The 20260-nt window shown below is 44.9% G+C and overlaps 11 protein-coding genes and 25 non-coding genes across 36 annotated transcripts; all 36 read left to right on the top strand. All coding sequences in view use genetic code 5, as the record gives it.

Annotated features, from left to right (window-relative positions):
- KEG48_t01 lies at positions 1-66 on the top strand. Its single transcript has one exon. It is a non-coding gene; the product is annotated as a tRNA-Asn (tRNA).
- Positions 67-69: 3 nt separating this feature from the next.
- Positions 70-1017, top strand: ND1 (NADH dehydrogenase subunit 1). The gene has a single exon. The coding sequence runs from the start codon at positions 70-72 to the stop codon at positions 1015-1017; it is 948 nt and encodes a 315-aa protein (YP_001083060.2).
- Positions 1018-1020: 3 nt separating this feature from the next.
- On the top strand, positions 1021-1087 carry KEG48_t02. Its single transcript has one exon. It is a non-coding gene; the product is annotated as a tRNA-Arg (tRNA).
- Positions 1088-1124: 37 nt separating this feature from the next.
- On the top strand, positions 1125-2548 carry KEG48_r02. Its single transcript has one exon. It is a non-coding gene; the product is annotated as a 16S ribosomal RNA (ribosomal RNA).
- Positions 2549-2599: 51 nt separating this feature from the next.
- Positions 2600-2671, top strand: KEG48_t03. Its single transcript has one exon. It is a non-coding gene; the product is annotated as a tRNA-Met (tRNA).
- Positions 2672-2890: 219 nt separating this feature from the next.
- Positions 2891-3851, top strand: KEG48_r01. Its single transcript has one exon. It is a non-coding gene; the product is annotated as a 12S ribosomal RNA (ribosomal RNA).
- A 464-nt stretch (positions 3852-4315) lies between these two features.
- On the top strand, positions 4316-4388 carry KEG48_t04. Its single transcript has one exon. It is a non-coding gene; the product is annotated as a tRNA-Thr (tRNA).
- A 133-nt stretch (positions 4389-4521) lies between these two features.
- COX1 (cytochrome c oxidase subunit I) lies at positions 4522-6174 on the top strand. Its single transcript has one exon. The coding sequence runs from the start codon at positions 4522-4524 to the stop codon at positions 6172-6174; it is 1653 nt and encodes a 550-aa protein (YP_001083061.1).
- A 54-nt stretch (positions 6175-6228) lies between these two features.
- Positions 6229-6295, top strand: KEG48_t05. Its single transcript has one exon. It is a non-coding gene; the product is annotated as a tRNA-Ser (tRNA).
- Positions 6296-7275: 980 nt separating this feature from the next.
- KEG48_t06 lies at positions 7276-7345 on the top strand. The gene has a single exon. It is a non-coding gene; the product is annotated as a tRNA-Cys (tRNA).
- A 3-nt stretch (positions 7346-7348) lies between these two features.
- KEG48_t07 lies at positions 7349-7412 on the top strand. Its single transcript has one exon. It is a non-coding gene; the product is annotated as a tRNA-His (tRNA).
- Positions 7413-7438: 26 nt separating this feature from the next.
- Positions 7439-9202, top strand: ND5 (NADH dehydrogenase subunit 5). The gene has a single exon. It carries the CDS (start codon positions 7439-7441, stop codon positions 9200-9202), a length of 1764 nt encoding a protein of 587 aa, YP_001083062.1.
- Positions 9203-9405: 203 nt separating this feature from the next.
- ND4L (NADH dehydrogenase subunit 4L) lies at positions 9406-9726 on the top strand. The gene has a single exon. The coding sequence runs from the start codon at positions 9406-9408 to the stop codon at positions 9724-9726; it is 321 nt and encodes a 106-aa protein (YP_001083063.1).
- Positions 9727-9955: 229 nt separating this feature from the next.
- Positions 9956-10023, top strand: KEG48_t08. The gene has a single exon. It is a non-coding gene; the product is annotated as a tRNA-Asp (tRNA).
- ND6 (NADH dehydrogenase subunit 6) lies at positions 10024-10560 on the top strand. The gene has a single exon. It carries the CDS (start codon positions 10024-10026, stop codon positions 10558-10560), a length of 537 nt encoding a protein of 178 aa, YP_001083064.1.
- Positions 10561-10567: 7 nt separating this feature from the next.
- Positions 10568-10631, top strand: KEG48_t09. Its single transcript has one exon. It is a non-coding gene; the product is annotated as a tRNA-Leu (tRNA).
- Positions 10632-10811: 180 nt separating this feature from the next.
- CYTB (cytochrome b) lies at positions 10812-11972 on the top strand. The gene has a single exon. The coding sequence runs from the start codon at positions 10812-10814 to the stop codon at positions 11970-11972; it is 1161 nt and encodes a 386-aa protein (YP_001083065.4).
- A 366-nt stretch (positions 11973-12338) lies between these two features.
- On the top strand, positions 12339-12411 carry KEG48_t10. The gene has a single exon. It is a non-coding gene; the product is annotated as a tRNA-Thr (tRNA).
- A 136-nt stretch (positions 12412-12547) lies between these two features.
- Positions 12548-12616, top strand: KEG48_t11. The gene has a single exon. It is a non-coding gene; the product is annotated as a tRNA-Asp (tRNA).
- COX3 (cytochrome c oxidase subunit III) lies at positions 12617-13489 on the top strand. Its single transcript has one exon. The coding sequence runs from the start codon at positions 12617-12619 to the stop codon at positions 13487-13489; it is 873 nt and encodes a 290-aa protein (YP_001083066.1).
- Positions 13490-13559, top strand: KEG48_t12. Its single transcript has one exon. It is a non-coding gene; the product is annotated as a tRNA-Lys (tRNA).
- An 8-nt stretch (positions 13560-13567) lies between these two features.
- Positions 13568-13632, top strand: KEG48_t13. The gene has a single exon. It is a non-coding gene; the product is annotated as a tRNA-Phe (tRNA).
- A 2-nt stretch (positions 13633-13634) lies between these two features.
- Positions 13635-13705, top strand: KEG48_t14. The gene has a single exon. It is a non-coding gene; the product is annotated as a tRNA-Ser (tRNA).
- Position 13706: 1 nt separating this feature from the next.
- Positions 13707-13776, top strand: KEG48_t15. The gene has a single exon. It is a non-coding gene; the product is annotated as a tRNA-Gln (tRNA).
- A 5-nt stretch (positions 13777-13781) lies between these two features.
- Positions 13782-13847, top strand: KEG48_t16. The gene has a single exon. It is a non-coding gene; the product is annotated as a tRNA-Glu (tRNA).
- A 15-nt stretch (positions 13848-13862) lies between these two features.
- Positions 13863-14597, top strand: ATP6 (ATP synthase F0 subunit 6). The gene has a single exon. It carries the CDS (start codon positions 13863-13865, stop codon positions 14595-14597), a length of 735 nt encoding a protein of 244 aa, YP_001083067.1.
- A 1133-nt stretch (positions 14598-15730) lies between these two features.
- ND2 (NADH dehydrogenase subunit 2) lies at positions 15731-16711 on the top strand. Its single transcript has one exon. It carries the CDS (start codon positions 15731-15733, stop codon positions 16709-16711), a length of 981 nt encoding a protein of 326 aa, YP_001083068.1.
- An 18-nt stretch (positions 16712-16729) lies between these two features.
- On the top strand, positions 16730-16797 carry KEG48_t17. Its single transcript has one exon. It is a non-coding gene; the product is annotated as a tRNA-Thr (tRNA).
- A 10-nt stretch (positions 16798-16807) lies between these two features.
- Positions 16808-16876, top strand: KEG48_t18. The gene has a single exon. It is a non-coding gene; the product is annotated as a tRNA-Pro (tRNA).
- A 1-nt stretch (position 16877) lies between these two features.
- KEG48_t19 lies at positions 16878-16947 on the top strand. Its single transcript has one exon. It is a non-coding gene; the product is annotated as a tRNA-Ile (tRNA).
- A 2-nt stretch (positions 16948-16949) lies between these two features.
- Positions 16950-17015, top strand: KEG48_t20. Its single transcript has one exon. It is a non-coding gene; the product is annotated as a tRNA-Leu (tRNA).
- Positions 17016-17095: 80 nt separating this feature from the next.
- Positions 17096-17449, top strand: ND3 (NADH dehydrogenase subunit 3). The gene has a single exon. The coding sequence runs from the start codon at positions 17096-17098 to the stop codon at positions 17447-17449; it is 354 nt and encodes a 117-aa protein (YP_001083069.2).
- A 119-nt stretch (positions 17450-17568) lies between these two features.
- ND4 (NADH dehydrogenase subunit 4) lies at positions 17569-18813 on the top strand. The gene has a single exon. It carries the CDS (start codon positions 17569-17571, stop codon positions 18811-18813), a length of 1245 nt encoding a protein of 414 aa, YP_001083070.1.
- A 6-nt stretch (positions 18814-18819) lies between these two features.
- On the top strand, positions 18820-18887 carry KEG48_t21. The gene has a single exon. It is a non-coding gene; the product is annotated as a tRNA-Val (tRNA).
- A 353-nt stretch (positions 18888-19240) lies between these two features.
- KEG48_t22 lies at positions 19241-19313 on the top strand. Its single transcript has one exon. It is a non-coding gene; the product is annotated as a tRNA-Thr (tRNA).
- A 271-nt stretch (positions 19314-19584) lies between these two features.
- Positions 19585-19646, top strand: KEG48_t23. The gene has a single exon. It is a non-coding gene; the product is annotated as a tRNA-Trp (tRNA).
- Positions 19647-20260: the final 614 nt, after the last annotated feature.

The raw sequence follows: 20260 nt of genomic DNA on the forward strand, positions 1-20260 counted from the left end.
GGAACACTAGTCTATGCGAGGACGTCCCGCTGTTAACGGGAAAGAGGGCGTATAGCTCGTGTTCTTAGAGTGGGTGTTATTTTTTGGTCTGTCAGGTTTTACGTGACTGTGCTCCTTAGGGTAGCTTATTTGACTCTTTTTGAGCGGAAGATTTTGGCGGCATCCCAGGGCCGGAAGGGTCCCGAGATGGTGGGGTGGTATGGAATTCTTCAGCCCTTTGCTGATGGTATTAAGTTATTTAGGAAGGAATATTTTACCCCTAGAGACTCTAACCCTGTTTTGTTTTTCTTGGGGCCTTGTTTTATGCTTTTTCATTCTTTTGTGTTATGGGGCTGTAGCCCGGGGGTTTGGGGCTGTGGGGTCCATTTCTTTTGGGGGGCTCTATATGTGCTTAGTGTGATGAGGGTAGGGGTTTATGGTGTGGTTCTTTGTGGGTGGTCTTCTAATTCTAAATATGCAATGTTTGGGGCAGTGCGGGCTCTTGCCCAGGTTATCTCGTATGAGGTAATGTTAGTTATGTTATACGTAATTCCTTTCTTTATAAGGCGTAGTTTAAATCTAAGAGATGTTCTTTTTTCTCAGTGAAGTGGATGTAATGGATTTGTTCTTCCTTTAGCTTTTCCTTGATGGATGTTTTGTGTTCTGGCTGAGACGAATCGAGCTCCTTTTGATTTTGTAGAGGGTGAGTCAGAGCTGGTTTCTGGATTTAATGTGGAGTTTGGGAGAGGAGGATTTGCTATAATCTTCATTGCTGAGTATGCAAGCGTCATTTTTATAGGTCAGTTGACGAGGGTCTTGTTTTTAAGCGGATTAAGAACTTTTCGGTGGGGGTGTTACTGGGAATTTATCGGAACGAGAATCTTTAGTCCGCTTATGGGGTTCCTGGTGGTGCTTTTGGTAGTGCTCTGCCGTAGAAGTTTCCCTCGGTACCGTTATGATCTTTTAATAAATTTGGTTTGGCGTCGGATTCTCCCTGTCCTTATGGGAAGGTTCTCGTGCTTTTTACTGTTGCTGTAGTTTCAGGTAAGTCCATAAATGGGAAGAAGGTTTCGGCCCTTCTTGTTGGAGAAGCCCTCCTCTTACCTGTGTTGGCCTTAACTTTGTTTTTAAGAAAATAAAATTTAAGTAGAAGTAATTAAATCATTTTTAATTGTTTGAGTAGGTGAGACTGAATTTAACGATAGATAAGCGATAGATAATTGATAGTAACGTGAGTGAAGGTAATTTATATCAGAGGAGTAGCAGCGATGGGTTCGCTGTACCTTTTGCATCATGGCTCTACTACTTTTTATTCTAATGAGGTAGCCCGAAAGTTTGGTGAGCTACTTTCTTGCTATGGGTTGGTGTTGTAGTATCATCCAGAGACGAGAAGATAGTGGCGAAATACTTTTCGCATTGACTGATAGCTGGTTGTTTTGGAAATATATAGAAGTATAGCCCTTTTTGGGGCGGGTTCTACAGGTATAGTTTATTTTGTGTTACAAGATTCCGCCCTCTTTTAGGAGATGGTTCCCCCAGGCTAAGCTGGGGGGGCGCTTAAAAAGGATGATTGGTGAAGTTTTAGGTTTACAAGTAGGTTTCAAGGAGCCATCTTCATGGAGTGGGTTATACCACATATGGGCCTTTCTTTAAAATTATAGTAGGTTTATCTTTTAGTTGTACGAAACCTTCCCACGAAACTACGTTAGTGGGAGTGATAATGTAGAGATGAGTAGTCGAGATGGTTGTAGTTATTTTTTGCTGCGGGGTAAAAAATAAAAATGTAAGAGTGCGTATTGGTAAACAAAGCTTAAGGAACTCGGCAAAAGAGAGGACCGCCTGTTTAGCAAAAACATGGCTTTCTGACTAACATGGGGGGTCGTGCCTTCCCGGTGGGTATACGAGCCTAAACGGACGCGGTAAATCGTGCTAAGGTAGCTAAATTATGGCCCATTAATTGTGGGTCCTGTGAATGGTTTGACGAGTCCTCTACTGTCTCAAGGTTGTTTTGGTGAACTTGAATTGAATGTGCAAATGCTTTCATACGAAAGAAAGACGAAGAAGACCCCGTGAAGTTAGAAATTCCTATTACAGCGTAAACCCACATTGACTGTGTCAGCGTTAAAGAGCAGATAGGGCTTTGGATCTTTTTTTGAAGGTCCCGGCTTTATGGCTTTTGAGCAGCGGAATGTAGTTTTGACGAGTTTTGGCTGGGGCAGCAAAGAGGCAAAACTAGACCTTTTTAATCACTAAACGGATACGTTACGACCCACAAAACATGAAAATCGTGATTAACAGAAGGAGTTACTCCGGGGATAACAGCGTAATCTTCCTTGATAGTTCTTATAGATGGGCGGGTTTGCGACCTCGATGTTGGCTCTGGGTATCCTGAGGCATGCAGGCGGTCTCAAGGGTTGGTTCGTTCGCCCATTAAAACCCGACGTGAGCTGAGTTCAGATCGGCGAAAGCTAGGTCGGTTTCTATCTTCTTTCATTAAAATTTAGGCGGTAGGGTACGAAAGGACATTCGGCTTTAGAGTAACAAACTGTCAGTGCTGAATTTAAAATAACGTGAGATTAAGGGTGAGTGAAGATAAAAAGTTTAATGTTTTGGTTTCTTGGGTGGGGTAATATAAAAAGTATATTGGGCTCATGCCCCAATCGCGGAAGGCTGCGATTCCTTTCCTCTGCCTTCGGCTAGGTTTTGGCTTAGTCAACAGTGATGCGTAGATGTATATCTTTGGCGGGGTTTTTACTACTCCCCCTTATCCCTCCGGTGAAGGCGGGGCAAAATAAAAAGTCTGGTGTCTATTTCTTTAGCATGGTTATTGAGTAAGGAGAGCGTCGGACTTGGTCGTTCATGGGAACGTGTGGGTGTCTTCGTAAGAAACGTTTCTGGGATAGTTGGTAGGTGGTAGTTTGGTTCTGGTTACCTAGCTTGGGTAAAACATGGTCAATTAACACATGGTAGTTAAGGCGCAGAATGAGTATGAGTTGGCTTTTCTACAAGGGGGGCCACGGAGCCCCTTGAAGGAAGCTCATGACCAACAATCAGAAAAAATTCGAGGACTGTTAGTAGACGATCCATACCTCCAGTGAAAAGGTCTTGGCGATGTGCGGCAGCTAGACCGGGATATCGTTAGACAGGGGAGTCCAACCAGGTGCCAGCAGTCGCGGTTAAACCTGAGTTACCCAATTCAAGTGTGACAGTGCAAAAGGTGGTGAGACAGCCCTCCCCTGCTACGAGCGGGGGACAATCTTAGGAAAAAGAGAGGATCGATCCGGGAAGGATAAGGGTGCAATCTGGTTAACCCTCCTGAGGAAAGGGGAAATTTCTTCTCTAGGCTGAGGCCACGGAACCGGTGAACCGAAGACATGGATTTGAGACCCATTTATTGCCGACGCAAACTTTGCTTTGGGGCAGCTGCTTGGGTACTACGAGCGTGTGCTTAAAACTCAAAGAACTTGGCGGCTCGTTAACTACCTAGGGGAATATGCGCCTTAATCCGATGATCCGCGTAGCATCTTACTGTACCTTGAAAAAGAACAGCCGGTGTATTGCCGTCGTCAGCCTGTTGTTCGAGCAAAGAGAAACAGGCCCAATGGAACTGGCGATTTGTCGACAGGATCCGTAAAGTCAGGTCGAAATACTGCCCATGGTACGAGGGAGTGGGTATTACAATTCAATTTTCGAACTACGGAGCTTGGAAGAACTGTGAAATCTCCAGGTGAAGGTGGACTTAGGAGTAAGGGGAGATTAATATGCTTCCCTGAACATGAATCTAACTTGTGTACAAACCGCCCGTCGCTCTCGCCGGAAGGTGAGATAAGTCGTAACAAGGTAGGGGTACTGGAAGGTGCGCCCTGACAAATGAGAGCGGGGGAAAAAATTGGGCGTAGAGCTCGGAGCTGTGGTTTCCACTTTCCCTCTCGTTTATGGGCGGTGTGAGGGTTTGTCTCAGCTCAAGGCTCAGTTCAAGGTCGGCTTGTTATCTGACAAAGGAGTCAGATAATAAAGTTATTTTTTTTTATTTTTTTAATACTTATAGCCTAAACGTTTTCTCCTGGTTCTTCGTCTTTCTCCCCAAAGAATGAAACTTAGAGCGCTTAAGGCGGAAAGAGGTACGGCCTTCCGCCGAGAGAGAAGTTTTGAGGATTCGAAGGGGGGAGAGAGGGAGGCAGGTCTGTAGGAAAAGGGGAGGACTCAAGGACTAGAAAGGGTGGAGAGGAAGAGAGGGGGCAAAAAAAAGAGAGAAAAAAGGTGTAAGGGGGTTCAAGGGGGAAAGGGATATCATCCCTAACTTCCCCCTGTCTAATCTTTATTCTAGATTGTTGCAAAGGGAGTAGGGGATATTATTCCCTAATCTCTTTGTAGGAGGAAGTGCCTGGGGCGAGGGTGGCACACCCTGGGCCCTTAAAAGGAAGGGTGTAGGGGGGTTCAAGGGGGGAAAGGGGATATGCTCCCCTATACTCCCCCCTTCCCTACCTAAGGGGGTGTGCTTTTACGGGTCCCTGACCCATCTCCCGGTCCTTGGTGGTATTGATGCGTTGAAAGCGGTGGCTAATAGCTAATTCGCATAAGGACGTCGGAACAATGTACTTTATTGTGGGAATGTGGTCAGGTCTGGGCGGCCTATCCTTGAGTTGGATAATGCGGCTCGAGTTAAGTCGGCCTGGAATGTGGCTACCTAGCACAGAAATGTACAACTGGATTGTTACTCTTCATGCGATTATGATGATTTTCTTCTTTGTTATGCCGGTTCTTATTGGAGGGTTTGGAAACTGGCTTCTGCCTTTGTTGTTGGGGGGAATTGACATAAGATTCCCTCGGGTCAACGCTCTGAGGTTTTGGCTTGTCCCTTTTGCTCTATATATGGTGGTGGTCTCACCTTTTATTGAGCAAGGAAGGGGAACAGGTTGAACTATGTATCCTCCTCTTTCTTCAACTCCGTACCAAGGGGACATTTGCACGGATATGGTAATTCTAGGATTGCACCTGTCTGGGGTTAGCTCTACTGCCGGGGCAATTAACTATCTAGTTACTTTTCTGAATATGCGTGGTAAAAGGTATAAGGCGGAGTTTTGTCCGCCATTCGTTTGGGCTCTAGCTGTAACTAGGTTTCTACTAATGATGTCCCTTCCGGTTTTAGCCGGGGGGTTAACTATGTTGATCTTGGACCGGCATTTTAATTGTACTTTCTTCGACCCTTCGGGGGGAGGGGATCCTGTGCTGTTTCAACATTTATTTTGGTTTTTTGGGCACCCCGAGGTTTACGTATTAATTCTTCCCGGATTTGGATTAGTATCACACATGTTGGTTTTTTATACCAAGAAGATTCGGGTATTTGGTGCGGTGGCAATGATGTATGCCATAATCTCTATCGGAATTCTAGGGTTTATTGTGTGGGGTCATCATATGTTTACCGTAGGGCTAGATGCGGATACCCGTTTCTACTTTACCGCGGTAACCATGCTAATTGCTGTGCCTACGGGGGTTAAGGTGTTTGGTTGGATTGCAACTATTTTTGGGTCTTTTTTAAGGTTTGAGGCTCCTATACTATGGGTAATTGGGTTCATTTTAAAGTTTACTGTGGGGGGAATCACTGGAATTATTCTGTCTAATGCTTCTCTAGACGTAGCTCTCCACGACACTTATTATGTAGTAGCTCATTTTCATTATGTGTTGTCGATGGGTGCGGTCTTCACTATTTTTGGTTCGTATGTCCATTATTTTTCGTTGCTTACGGGGAATGTTTTCCACCGAAGTTGGGCGCGAGGTCACTTCGTTTTAACTTTTGTTGGGGTGAATTTAACGTTCTTTCCGCAGCACTTTTTAGGATTAAGAGGTATGCCACGACGGATTCCAGACTACCCCGTTTTTTATTATTATTGGAATCAGTGAAGAACGGTCGGATGTGCTATAATTCTTTGTAGGGTTTCTCTTTTTCTGCACATGCAACTAGAGGCCTTCCTAAGGTCTCGTCGTCCTTTAATGGTTGGTAATCGTCCTAGAAGGTTGGAGTGGGTAGTGATACGGGGTTTTCCGTGTATGCGTCGCCATACCTTTGTGGAGTGTTTAGCTATTCGCCGAATGTATAAGGTCACGAACCGTCGTAAGAAGTTTATGGCTACAGTTGATCCTGAAGAAGTGGAGTATGCAAGGGGATTTGTGGTTTCTGAGGCAAAAAAAATTTAGGTTGTTAAACTCGGTTTTGTTGCTTTGGTCAGCCTTAATGTAGTGATTAGAAAGTAAGGGGGTGGCAGATAAATGCTACCAGGTTAGATGCCGGAAGATGGGCTTACGGCCCCCCCCTTAGTTGACTAATTTTATAGGGTTTCTTGTAAGGCTAATAAAAGTATTGGTCTACGGGGCTATTGTGTTGGTGGTTGTAGGCTTTGTTGTGGTTATTGTTTCCTGAATTTTCTTTTTCTTTATAAGAAAGCATCTTGGAAATCCTTCTGCACACGAGAAAGAAATGGCGGAAAAGAAGCGGAAGGAAATAGAGCGCAAGAAGCGGGTAGAGGATTTCAAAAAAAAATTGTTTTAGGATTAGTAGCTCATCCCTGCCGTTGGGCTATTTATAAAATTTGTCCTTGTCCAGTGCAGATTAGGGCCTTTAGGCCTTAATGGTGGTTTTACTATCCTGTATGCTTAAGTTATTTTGTTCTTGGGCTGGGGTGTAAGAGGAGAAACAGTTGTTTGTGCATTGAGAATTCGGCGAGAATTGGTTGGGTTTCGAAATCCTTTGATGCCTTCATGGTGTTGGGTGTAGAATGGGCTTCTATGTGCGCATTCGTCGGGACAGGCCTCTTGGCCTCTCTAAGGTCTCCTTATCTGTTGGGCCTCACAAGCCAATGAGGACTGCTTTGTGTTTGTTGGGTGAACCAGCAAGAGTTGCTTTATGTTCTTTCGTAAAACCTCGGAAGGTCGCTAATAATGAAAGGGGGGTGCATGACGGATCTTGTATTTATCTTCCTGCTAACCTCGATAAGCGAACTTCTCTGGTGGTGTATTCTAAGCCTGTAGGTGACCTTATGGAACATCCTTGGGATTTTTGTGTAAACTGCGAGTTTATCAACCGAGAGGGGGTTTGGGGGGATTGGGTCCGTCCGTTCTTTTTTCTTGTTCGTGTAGACCCGGAGTGGATTAAAATGCTACAGTTTCGTTGTGGTTATGCTAGTAATGAGTCTCTTGTTGACGTTAAAATGGTCCATCTGGTTGTCCTGAGAATTGTGCTTGTTTGTTTGTTCAGGGCACCCCGTCTATTTTAATGAGGTTATAGTGGTTTACTCAGGAAGCTCTGTAGTTGAAGAACAACAGTAAGCTGCAGTCTTGCTAGTGGTGGATTATGAACCCCCCAGAGCTTTTGGTTCCCTTAGTGTATAAACACTTCTGCCTATGTTCAGAGAATGGGGGTCCGCCTCCAGGGGTCATATAGAAGGAAATTTTGTTCTCTTCCATATTAAAGCCAAGGATGAAGGTAAGTTATTATGCTCGATGGTTTGCTTGGGAAGCTTGTTTTCTTTCTCTTCTGGGGGCCCTCCTTTTGGGGGAGGATATATATGTTGTGGGTTGAGAGTTATTGCGCTACAGAAGCTGTGGCTATAGAATTGAAGTATTGGTTGACCGGGTTGGGCTTATCTTTTCTGGGGTAGTCTTTTTAGTTTCTGGGTGTGTTTTCAAGTTTAGGGACTTTTACATGCGAGGGGAGCCGTATAGTTCCCGGTTTCACTGTCTTCTAATGTGTTTTGTATTCTCTATAGTGCTATTTATTTTTATTCCCAATTTGTTTGGTTTGATGTTAGGATGGGACGGTTTGGGGATTTTTTCATTTCTACTGATTATTTTTTACCCCGCAAGTAGTTCTTTGTCAGCTGGTTTTTTTACGGCTTTGACTAATCGGCTGGGGGACAGTTTTATTATCTTAGTTATGCTGTTTAGAGGTTTATCACTAGGAGAAACAAGGTGCTTAGGGGAAGGCTTGGGTTTTCTTGGGTTTTTTTTGGCCCTAGGGTCCATAACTAAGAGGGCTCAATACCCCTTTAGATCTTGGTTACCTCAAGCAATAGCAGCCCCCACACCCGTGTCTTCTTTGGTCCATTCTTCTACGTTGGTTACAGCGGGGGTGTTTCTCATTATCCGATACTGTGAAGGGCTAAGTGGGGGTGTTTTAAGGGTGTTACAGTGGTCCTCCCTGATCACCCTCATGATCTCTGGTGTGGCTGCTTGTCTTGAGTATGATCTAAAGAAAGTGGTAGCTTTGTCTACGCTTTCGCAGGTTTCCCTGATAATGTTTTCTGTGAGGGTTGGTTTTCCCGCGCTAGCTTTCTTTCATCTGGTGGCTCATGCGGTGACTAAGGCGCTTCTGTTCATTTGTGTTGGGCTTATCATCAAGGGGTATGGCCAGGATTTACGTCGACTAAGGAGGTGCTTTAAGGAAGCTCCAGAGGTAAAGTGGTATTTTATTAGAAGATGTGCTGGGCTTTGTGGGTTTCCCTTTTTCAGGGGGTTTTATTCAAAAGAGATAATTTTAGAGACTTTGTTTATGAGGGAGCTCAGAGTGGTAGGAACTTTTCTTTTTTTGGTGGGGGTATTTAGAACTGGGTACTACAGGGCTCGTTTAATCTTCTTCTGTTTTTTTAGGAGTCTAGGTAAAGGTCGGGAGAGTGGCTCGATGGGATTTCGAAGAAGGGGTTGTGACTTGCCAGAAGTTCATTCCTGCTGTTTCCCCCTTTTTTTGTTTAGGGTTTTTATAGGAAGTTGAGGGTCGTGGTACATTTTTACTTCTCCTTGCTTATACTCTTTCGGGCTTGTGAAATTTATGGCTATTAGAATTCCGGGGTTGGGGGTTTGGTGGTTTTGGGTGCGTGAGATTGCACAGTCTTACCGAGGTCATTACTTCTGGCAGGAAGTTGACTTTGGGGGGGAAAGTTGGCGGGAGAGAGAGGTAAACAAATCGGGAGTCTGGCGTCGCAGTTTCTTTCGAGAGTTAGGGTTTTTGGATGGGTTAAGAAGCCAGCCTTTTGTATATTGGGGTTTTATGCTGTCAGAGGAAGTAAACTCTTGGATAGAGCAGGGATGGTTGGAATACTGTGGCCCCATGGGGCTCTCCAGTTGGTTCAAAAATTTCCTGGACTGTAATATGCTTATAAGCAGTCATTGGTTTAATTTCTATGTTGTTCTGTATGTGGCTTGTATTGTTTTCTGGGTTATCATTTCTTAAAGCCCATAACTTTGAGGGGTTGTGGTATAGTTGCCTATGATGGAACCAGTCGGTTGGTTGGCTTGGATGGTGGTAGTAATGTTATTGAGGTATGGATTTTTCTGCGTTTTATGGTTTGTACATGTTCCCTCGACAAAAATTGAGTTGCCTAAGAAGCCTGAGACGCCCCCTTTTAAGTGGTAGGGCTTTAGTTGTTTTCTGTTATGTTTCTATATGAGAAGGCATCTGCGTTAGGGGGGCTCAGAATGATGGGTTGGTTCTCTTGCCTGTTTTTTGTGGGAGGTTGGTTAAGGTTTGGGTTTCAATATAAGCACATATTGAGAGGACTCTTATGCATAGAGGTGTCTCTGGTGGGTGTTCTGGGAGGTATGATGGCTATGGGTCCTTTGGGGTGCAATTACACGTTTTTCTATATTTTGGGGTTGGGGGTTTGTGAGTCGGCTCTGGGCCTTTCCTTATTAGTAGTATTTGCTCGTAGATATGGAAATGACTTATTTAAGGCCTTGGATTGTCAGGGGTGTTAATAGAAAACTTCCTCATCTAAGTGTTACTTCTCAAAACCCATAACTTTTAAGGGTTGTGGTATAGTTGCCTATGATGGAACCAGTCGGTTGGTTGGCTTGGATGGTAGTAGTTATGTTATTGAGGTATGGATTTTTCTGTGTTTTATGGTTTGTGCATGTTCCCTCGACAAAAATTGAGTTGCCTAAGAAGCCTAAGACGCCGCCTTTCAAGTGGTAGGATTTAGGCCCTGGGGAGGGTAGTGAAAAAATCATGGGTGGTTGTCTTCCGCCTGTTGCGCCGTGAAACGCCCCTCCCCTATATTCGAGCTGGAAATTTGGTATTTTTTATCATTTATGATTGTAGGCTTGTTTGTAATAGCTGGGGCTTTAGTGGGTCCTCAGGCTGTTGGTTGTTGTTGTTTTGCCTCCGTGACCCTGGGGTGCTTAATTTTTGGGTATTGTGGGGCGGTGTGATTAAGCCACTTTGTCTTTCTTTCGTTTCTCGGGGGTTTATTGGTGATTTTTCTTTATGCTGTGGCCTTGGCTCCTTCCCCCCTTTTTCTTAGAGTTTGAAAGACGGTAAAAGCTCCTATTAAGTGGATCGTAGGTCTTTTTTTAGTGACATATGGGTTGGTGTTGTTGACGGGGCGGGGGCGATTCTTAAAGTGCTTGTGTACGGGGTATTATGAGGTACCTTATTTTTCCTCTCCAGAATACATAGGAAGTGGATGGATTAGAAGGTCTAGGTTTTTGTTTTTGGCAGTTCTTTTGGCCATTTGCATGGTTTCCGTCACTAAGCTGTGTAGGTACAACAAGACTGGGGCTTTGCGGGGTAAGCGAAGAACTATAAGATAGGCTAAGGGTGGGGGTGGCAGACGAATGCGTCCGACTTAAGCTCGGAAGATGAGTTAGTAGCTCTCTCCATTTAGTTGTTCAACATTAAAGAAGGTGTGGTGTTTCCTGCGCTCAAGGGGGTCTTTTATGACTTACCTTGTCCTTCAAATTTAAGAATTTGGTGGAACTTAGGATCCTTGTTGGGTTTCTGTGTGGCGGGGCAGGTAGTTTCTGGGTGGTTTTTGTCTTTTTACTATACCGCCCATGAAGATATGGCTTTTATAAGGGTCTCTTTCATTATGAAAGAAGTGAACATGGGTTGGGCGTTTCGGGGATTCCATATTAATGTAGCCAATTTCATGTTTGCTTGTTTGTACCTTCATATTTGTCGTGGGTTATACTACGGCTCTTTTCGCTTATACAAGGTGTGGGTCAGGGGAATTGTGCTGTTCCTTCTCGTAATGTTGACAGCATTTACAGGGTATGTTCTCCCTTGAGGTCAGATGTCGTATTGGGCTGCTCAGGTAATTAGAAGGATAGTTACCGCTATCCCCGTAGTGGGGGGGGATGTTGCTATGTGGGTATGGGGCGGATATGCCGTTGGAAATATTACCCTGAAACGTTTATTTAGGGTTCATTTTCTTCTTCCTTTTATTATTCTGGCAGTGTTCTTCTTACACTTAAACTTTCTTCATGAGAGGGGCTCAGGAAATCCCTTGGGGGTTGACACGGATTGCTGTCTAGTCCGGTTCCACAGGTTTTTTACAGTAAAGGATATAGTGGGGGTTATGGGGGGTTGTGCTCTTTTGTGTTTTATAATTGCTTTTTATCCCTATATGCTGGTAGATGGGCAGAATTTTGTTATGTGTGATTATATAGATACCCCTAAAAGAATTCATCCAGAATGGTACTTCTTATTTGCGTATGCAATTCTCCGCTCTATTCCGAACAAAATCGGGGGGATTTTACTAATGCTGTCTTCTATTATGATCCTATTTGTGATTCCTGAGCTTTGGGTTGGCAAAATAGAATCCTTAGGTAACTATGTTTTTTGTCAGTGGTTGTTTTGGTTTTGGGTTGCCAATTTTCTTATTTTGACTTTTGTTGGAAGGCAGGGGGTAGATGAGCCTTTTGCCCGGGCGGGGGAGCTCAGGACTGCTTTTTACTTTGCTTTCTTTCCGCTGTTGGGGGTAGTGCAGCGGTACGAAGACTTTGTAATTCGAAGAATTAGAAAGGTGAGAAATGGAGAGAAGTACGATTGGATGGATAGGGTCCTTGGGTGAAAAGAGGAAGAGTTAGATGATGAAGAAGACTTTGGTCCCACCCGGGGGGGTTTTGGCGATAAGCTAATAAGAATAGAAGAGGCTAATAATTTGATAATGTTGGAGCCGTACTGCTGGGGTGGCGAGCGTCGTTTTTTAAAGGAAAACTAATGTTGTTGCGCAATTGGCTAGAGTAATCGAGCAGATAAAGGTAACTAATAATTTTTTTATTTTTTTTAATACTTATAGCCTAAACGTTTTCTCCTGGTTCTTCGTCTTTCTCCCCAAAGAATGAAACTTAGAGCGCTTAAGGCGGAAAGAGGTACGGCCTTCCGCCGAGAGAGAAGTTTTGAGGATTCGAAGGGGGGAGAGAGGGAGGCAGGTCTGTAGGAAAAGGGGAGGACTCAAGGACTAGAAAGGGTGGAGAGGAAGAGAGGGGGCAAAAAAAAGAGAGAAAAAAGGTGTAAGGGGGTTCAAGGGGGAAAGGGATATCATCCCTAACTTCCCCCTGTCTAATCTTTATTCTAGATTGTTGCAAAGGGAGTAGGGGATATTATTCCCTAATCTCTTTGTAGGAGGAAGTGCCTGGGGCGAGGGTGGCACACCCTGGGCCCTTAAAAGGAAGGGTGTAGGGGGGTTCAAGGGGGGAAAGGGGATATGCTCCCCTATACTCCCCCCTTCCCTACCTAAGGGGGTGTGCTTTTACGGGTCCCTGACCCATCTCCCGGTCCTTGGTGGGTCCGGAAGAAAGGGTAGTGAAAGAATCATGGGCAGTTGTCGTCCGCTCGTTGCGCCGCTGGGCGCCCCTTTTTCCAATGAAGCGTTGTCCCTTTCATCGAGTAGACCCGAGCCCTTGGCCCTTTTTAACGTCTTGGGGATTGGGTGTTTCTGCAATTAGATTTGCGCAATTTCTGCACGGAGATTCCTTTTATTGGGTAGTAGCAGGGCTTTGTAGGACCGTTATGTGCATTTACTGATGGTTTGTTGACATTGTTACCGAGGCCACCTACCTGGGCAAGCACACGATTCGGGTGCAGCGTGGAATTCGAATTGGGTTCTGTCTTTTTCTCTTGAGGGAGAGAATATTTTTCGTATCATTTTTCTGGGCTTTTTTCCATAGGGCTCTATCCGCTAGGCATGTTGTGGGATGTTATTGGCCCCCGGAAATGCTTTCCATACATTGTAAGGGTATTCCGTTAGCTAACACAGGTTTATTGGTAGGGACGATTTATCCCTGCAATGTCGCCCAGAAGGCGATTAAAAGTGCTCAGCTTCGTCCCCTTTTGCTTTGGTTGGGAGTGGTGATGGTGATGGGGGCATGCTTTGTGGGTCTCCAGGTCTGGGAATACTACACAGCCAAGTTCACTATGGCTGATGGGATTTACGGAAGGTGTTTCTTTGCTCTGACAGGCCTTCATGGACTACATGTGGTTGGAGGGCTGATTTTTCTGTTTGTGGCCTGAAACCGGGCTCGGTTGGGCCATTTTTCTCCCCAGCGTCATTTAAATCTGACTTTCGCCGTATGGTACTGGCATTTTGTTGATGGTATTTGAATTGCTGTGTATGTGTTTGTATATATTTGAACAGGGTGGGGGTGGCAGTGAAGGTTTACGGAAATATTTAGAAGTCTTTCTGCGCTGCATTCGAAGGCTGTGTTGGTGATTGAAAGGCTGGAATCTAGGGTATAGGGGTTGGTAGCCTAATGCAGGGCGGCGGACTTTTAATTCGTAGGTGTAGTGTAAAAAGCTTCTCAACCTTGAAGTGCTCCCTGGGTAGTTTAACAAAAATACAACGCTGAAGTTGTTGGGTTGGTCTGTACGGCCTCTGGGGGTTTAGGTACGGCTAATCAGGTGAGTGGGTTTGAACCCTTCTTCACAGGGAGTTTGAGTTCTCTGCGTACTTAGTTACGGGGTGGTGTATTGAGCACGTGGGTTTTTGGAGCCTGAAGGGAAAGAGTAAGAGCTTTTCCTCGTATAGGAAGCCTAGGTAGTATATGAAGTGCGGCCGTTTTTCGTGCGGTAAGTGGTCTTAGATGATCCCTGGGTTAAGGTGACTAATAACATGAGGTTTCACAGATACTTCAGACAGTTCGATTGGAGGTTCAGGTTAGGTACTTTTTTGGCTCTATGTCTTCCGTTCTTTATCTTGTCTCTCGTAAGAAGACCTTTCTTTATAAGCGCAGGTTTACTGGAGACGGCTTTCACTTGGGGTGCATTAACTGCGTCAAAAGCTTTTTTAAAGAGTCCTTTCGGAAAGAAAGCAGGAGGGGCCCACTTGATGGTTTTTTTGGGCTGTGTTCTCTTTAGGGTGAATTTTCTGGGGATAGTTCCTTTTTTGAAGGGTGCGAGAACCAGGCCTAGGTTTGTTTTTTTCTATGCTCTGTTCTTTTGGAGACTGGGGACGTTGGGGAGATTTATTGGGGAGGTGGGTTTTATTCGAGGAGTTTGGGTCAAAGGATCTCCCTTTTCTCTTAACTTGGTGGTGGTAGCGTCTGAGATTTTAAGCTGGTTAATCCGCCCCGTGGTTCTCGGGTTTCGGCTCCTGGTAAATGTGGTTTGTGGACATGTTATGTTGGCTATTATCGGGGAGGCGTCTATGTTTTTGGTCTGAGAAGGTCATTGGTTTTTCGTGCTGGTCAGAATCCTAGGGGGTTGGTTGATCGGTTTACTGGAGTGGTTAATCATGGTGGTTCAGACGGCTATTTTTATGGGCCTAGTCGGGTGGTCTTGGAGGAGAAGGCCTAAAGCCCCTCGTTCTTCTGCTTATTGGTTTTTTGGTTTCCTTCACTTATTTTAAGGATTAAAATTGACAAAGTGTTTCCCCATAGTTTGTTGTTCTGTTAGAATGGGATCAGGTCCAATTTCCCGAACCTAGAACGGTGCAGGCCTATAACTTGCAGTACGTCTACGAGGTTGCCTTACTCTTGAGGCTATTTGTTACTATTATTGTTGTGTGGTTTCTGCGAATGGCTATTTTTAGAAAGATTACCTGCAGAACTTACCTGGAATGTCCTCGCCTAGAGTTATTTTGGGGGACAATACCTATTTTTCTGTTAGTGGGAATGTGTGCGGTTTCCACTTTTGCTTTATATGTTAATGATGAAACATACAAATCGCCTGCTCTAGATGTGACGGTGACAGGCCACCAATGGTACTGAAGGTATAAAGTCGCCTTGGGGGACGAGGCTGATGTTATGGAGTGGGACTCTCGTTTAGTTCCCCGGGAGAGAGACAGAGAGAAAGGGTTTCTAGATCTTAGGCTTGTTGATCGTCCCCTAATGGTCCCCACTAAGGAACTTATTCGTGTGTTTGTTACAAGAGAGGATGTTATCCACAGGTGGGGTGCTCCAGGCCTAGGAATCAAGGTAGATGCTATTCCAGGTCGGTTGACTCGTGGATTGTTTGAGATGAAATTACCCGGGGTAGTCTGCGGCATATGCGTGGAGCTATGCGGGGCCTTCCATTCGATGATGCCCACGGTTATTCACGGTGTCCCCTCTGAGATCTATTCTAGGTGGGCGGCCTTCATGGCCGGTCCGTCCTATATGGGGTTCTGGACCAGGTCAGCAATGAACCTGGTCCAGGCCACCGATGAATTTAAGAACTCAGTTGGGGACACCGTGATAGGGCATCTGTTCGATGGGAGGCAGATCTCCCCCGCAGATCTGGTGAACAGCGCTAGAAGAACCAAATTAACCAAGGCGGTTAGGCGGTGTCAAAGCGCCTATAGTCATTTGTCCGAGGAGGGCAAGGCTATAGCTCTAAGGAGTGTTCATTCTCACCTAACCGAGGGGCAGACTGTCCGGGTTTTGGACGAGTCTGATATTATCTTGAAGGGGAAAGCAAAAGTAAATAATGTTAATTGGGGGGATGAAGTGGAGAGGGATGTCGTGGAGGACTTCATAAGGTGGATGGCTTAGTTTAAGAACTATATTGGGAAAGGAGATAATGAGAATTCGTAATTTGGTGTACGCCTTATGTCTTACCTTAAGAAGGGTTGTATTTTCTATGGTCAGTCCCAGGTGGTTTGGGGTGTGGGTGGGTCTAGAAATAAATTTGTTTGGAGCCCTCCTCTTCCTAGTAAATAACAAAAAGAAGACCGTGACTAGTGCCTTCAAGTACTATTTTGTTCAATCCTTTGGTTCAAGGGTAATGGTGATGAGAATCGTTTTGGGGGGATGAATGGGAGAAGATGCTGTTTTGAGGGGGCTTATCTGCGGCCTGGGAGTGAAGTTGGGGGCCGTCCCATTTCATTTTTGGGTGGTGGAGGTTCTTGATGGCATTCGCCCGAGTTGTATGTGGTTTGTCCTTGCAATTCAGAAGGTGGTGCCTTTCTGCTCGGTCTGCCAAGGGTTTCAAGGCGGATGGGTTTTGGTAGCTCTAAGTGGTGCAAGAGCCGTAGTGGGGTCTATTTCTGGAGTCGGTTCTACCCGCTTGTCCCGATTCGCTGGGTATTCCTCCGTGGCCCACACTGGTTGAAGGCTAGCTGCTTGTTTTGGGGGACAGGTAGTTCTGTTATATTACCTTTTAGCCTATTGGGTTTCTTTAGGGGGGTTTTTGAGGTTGATGGGGGGGGATGGATACCTAAGCAGGGTTAGAGGTGGAAGGGTTCGTCAGTCTCCCTTTAGTTTGGGGATCAGTGTGTGACTTCTTTCCCTTGGAGGATTTCCTCCCTTTGCTGGGTTTTGTGGAAAAGTTGTTGTTTTGATGCATGTGATAAAGTGGTCTCCGGTTTTGGCATTCTTCTTGTTAGGAAGGTCGGTGACCAGTTGAACCTACTATCTGTTTGTCATGAGCATAAGAATTATTGGGGGGAGAAAGAGCGTGTATCCTGAATGAAGTGACCGTTCGGTGGTCTTTGTTTTTTTGCTAGCAATTCCTTTTCTAGACCTTATGGAATTGTTGCTTTAAAAGTCAGAATCATGGTTTCCTCCCCTAGTTTAAGAAGAACGGTGGTCTTGTAAATCACAGGTGTAGGTGAAGTCTTGCGGGGTGGTAAAGGCATCCCGGGAAATAGTATAAGAAGATGTACGGTGGGTTTGGGACTCACGAGTCCTTGGTTCAAGGTTTCCTGTCAGGTGTTGAGCCGGGTTTAACGGGCTACTTTGATGTAGTAGAATTCAAGAGTTTAGGTCTCTTTAACACTTTAGGCGGGTTGGCAGATCATGTGATCGACTTAGGATCGGGAGAGGGGGTTTTAGTGCCTCACCCGCTTTCTGGGCAGAGTAGTATAATAAGTATGGTGGGTTCATACCCTGAAGGTGGGAGTGTGCGCCCTTCTGCTTAAATTGGCTAATGGATATTTTCTGGGTAGTTTTGTTTGTGGGGCTTTGTTTAGTGGTGGCTATGGCTGTTCAAACCTTTTGGTTGACCAAGCTTTGGTTCCGGGATTCTCAAAAGGCATCCCCGTATGAGTGCGGGTTTGACCCTTTTGGATCTGCTCGTGCCCCTTTTTCCGTACGCTTCTATATGGTAGCTATCTTATTTCTGGTATTTGAAGTAGAGTCATTAATATTTTTTCCCGTTCTTCAGGCCTATAAAGAAGGGGCTAAGAGTTTTGGGATCTACAGGTGGGGATTCTTATTAATTCTTACCTTGGGGTTGTTTGTAGAGCTGTATCGGGGGGCTCTTGAGTGAGCCCGGGATTAAGGGTGGTGGGTAGTTGTCTTGGTCTAGACTTCTAATCTGTGGCCAGGGAGGGTGACGACCTTCCGCTCACTTAGAAAAAATTGTTGGCAGTTTTAGGGGGACTGTTACCTTGCTGTGGAATGGTTGGCTGCTGGCAGCTGTTTATTCTATGCTTCCTAAGGGCACCTGTTTTATTGTATCGGGGGTCTTTAGAGGGATACGTGTTGGGGAGAACTTGGGTGGTGGACGATTGAACCGGCTCCTTGACCTTTTTAAGGTTTTGGTTGGGAGCTTTAATAATGCTTTCAACCTACCCCCGAAAAAGGTTGTGTGTGTGAGGAATTGTTCTTTGTTGTTTTTTGGCTTTTTGTTCGTACAGGTTTTTTTGGTTCTATATTTTTTTTGAGCTTTCCTTGGTTCCTGTTTTCGTGCTTATTCTTCGTTGAGGAGTCCAGCCTGAGCGTATTAGAGCTGCGTTTTATCTAATGCTCTATACTCTTACAGGATCTCTCCCTTTTCTGTTGTTTATCCTATCATGTTTTTCGGTGTATGGGTCTTTTTTCATGGGATTCAGGTGGGATCTGTTAAGAAGAATAGGGTACTGGGGCTGTGCCGGGGTTATGGTTTTTTTTATTAAAATGCCTTGTTACCCGTTTCACTTGTGGTTGACTAAAGCTCACGTTGAGGCCCCGACAGCGGGGTCAATAGCTTTGGCAGGACTACTGTTGAAGCTTGGGGGTGTTGGTTTGATGCGCGTCCTGAAAAGGTATGGTCAGCTCTGCTATAGAATAGAGGTTTTTTGGAGAGCTGTTGGAATTTGGGGTGGGGTATTAAGGTCTATTGTTTGTTTACGCCAAATGGATAGAAAGTCCTTGGTGGCTTATTCTTCGGTGGGCCACATAAGGTTAGTTCAGTTGAGGATTTTGAGGGGAAGAGGTTTAGGGTGGTCTGGTGCTCTATATATAATAGTGGCCCACGGTCTTTGCTCCTCAGGCCTTTTCAGAATTTTGGGGGAGTACTATGGAAAAGTTAAGAGGCGGAGAATATCTATTTGCATGGGGTTAAATATGCTTTTTCCCAGAACTACGATCTGATGGTGCATTCTTATTGTGTGTTCTATAAGGTGTCCTCCTGGATTGGCATTCTTAGGTGAAATTTTTATGGGGATGTCCCTCGCAGGCACTTTTCCTGGTTTCTGCCTATGGTTTAGGGTGGTCGGGTTTTTGGGGGGTGCTTACAGGTTAATTTTATACGGAGGGATGAGGCACGGCCCCTGCGGTTCTTCCCTTCGTCCCCGGTTTTCGGGAATTAGGAAGTGCAGATATTTAGGGTTGTTACACAGAGCTCCTCTTTTTCTTCTTTTCTTCTTTCCAATATTTTTATAGGGGGTTAGCCGAGCTAGTATACATAGTACGGGTGGATTACGCCCTCTTAGAAGCCATAGTCGGTTGCTTGGTTTTCAGTGAAGCGTTGGTTCAGAATGCGAGAAGCACACCTTCTTTTTTATTTTTTTAATATTTATAGCCTAAACGTTTTCTCCTGGTTCTTCGTCTTTCTCCCCAAAGAATGAAACTTAGAGCGCTTAAGGCGGAAAGAGGTACGGTCTTCCGCCGAGAGAGAAGTTTTGAGGATTCGAAGGGGGGAGAGAGGGAGGCAGGTCTGTAGGAAAAGGGGAGGATCCAAGGGCTAGAAAGGGTGGAGAGGAAGAGAGGGGGCAAAAAAAAGAGAGAAAAAAGGTGTAAGGGGGTTCAAGGGGGAAAGGGATATCATCCCTAACTTCCCCCTGTCTAATCTTTATTCTAGATTGTTGCAAAGGGAGTAGGGGATATCATTCCCTAATCTCTTTGTAGGAGGAAGTGCCTGGGGCGAGGGTGGCACACCCTGGGCCCTTAAAAGGAAGGGTGTAGGGGGGTTCAAGGGGGGAAAGGGGATATGCTCCCCTATACTCCCCCCTTTCTAAATGGTGCTCAAGGCGCTTAAGCGAGAGGGGGTCTGTCTCTCGCCCCAAAATCAGGGGGCTAAGAAACCAGCTTGGGGAAAGAAGTTAAATTTTTTTTCGTTCGAGGTTCCGTTTTTCCGCTTTTTCAAAAAAATTCGTAAAAATGGTGTTTTGAGCACTTTTTGCTCCCGTTTTTTTTCACTTACCCCCCCCTATGGTTTCCGCGGCTCCTTTTTACTTTTTTTCAAAAAAAGGGAAGGTTTCAAAACCTCTGAAAAAAGTCTAAAATGGGGGAAATTTTATCAGTAAAACTATGGGGGGGAAGAAGAGTAAAAATAATACACCAAAAACAGGCAAAATTGGATTTTTTCGTAAGGTAGTACCCTTTAAGAAATTCGTAAAAAGCGGCTTTTTCGCCTTTTTTCGTTTAGTCCACTACTCTGCTTTCGTTCTCGCGGTTAGAAGACAGTAGAATTGCGAAATGGAGAGAAATATTTGTGCATTTTTGGTCCAAAAAACCACTTTTGGTTCAAAAAAAATCACTTTTTTTCCTTAAAAACCTGTCTCTTTTTTTCCCTAGGCCCTAAGCAAGCCTATGTTCCTCGTGGTAATTTTTGCTCTAAACGGTTTTTAAAAAACTATTTGTTCCGGTGGGGATAGCAGATTCTAAGAGAAGCCAAAAAAACCAAAATATTTTTGCATGTTCAAAACCAAAAAAATGAACGATTTATGGGTAAATCACTTGTAAAAAATAGGAGGATTTTGAGATGCTGTTTTTTGGCCCCAAAAATTCAGGTTTTTTCACCCCCAAAAAATATTCTCCTGTAAATTGCTATGAATTGAACGCTGCCTGATTTTTTTCGAAAAAAACCTTTAAAAAMCCCTAAATTTCG

Source organism: Mizuhopecten yessoensis, mitochondrion (assembly GCF_002113885.1).
Source record: "Mizuhopecten yessoensis mitochondrion, complete genome".
Classification (NCBI taxonomy): Eukaryota; Metazoa; Mollusca; class Bivalvia; order Pectinida; family Pectinidae; genus Mizuhopecten; species Mizuhopecten yessoensis.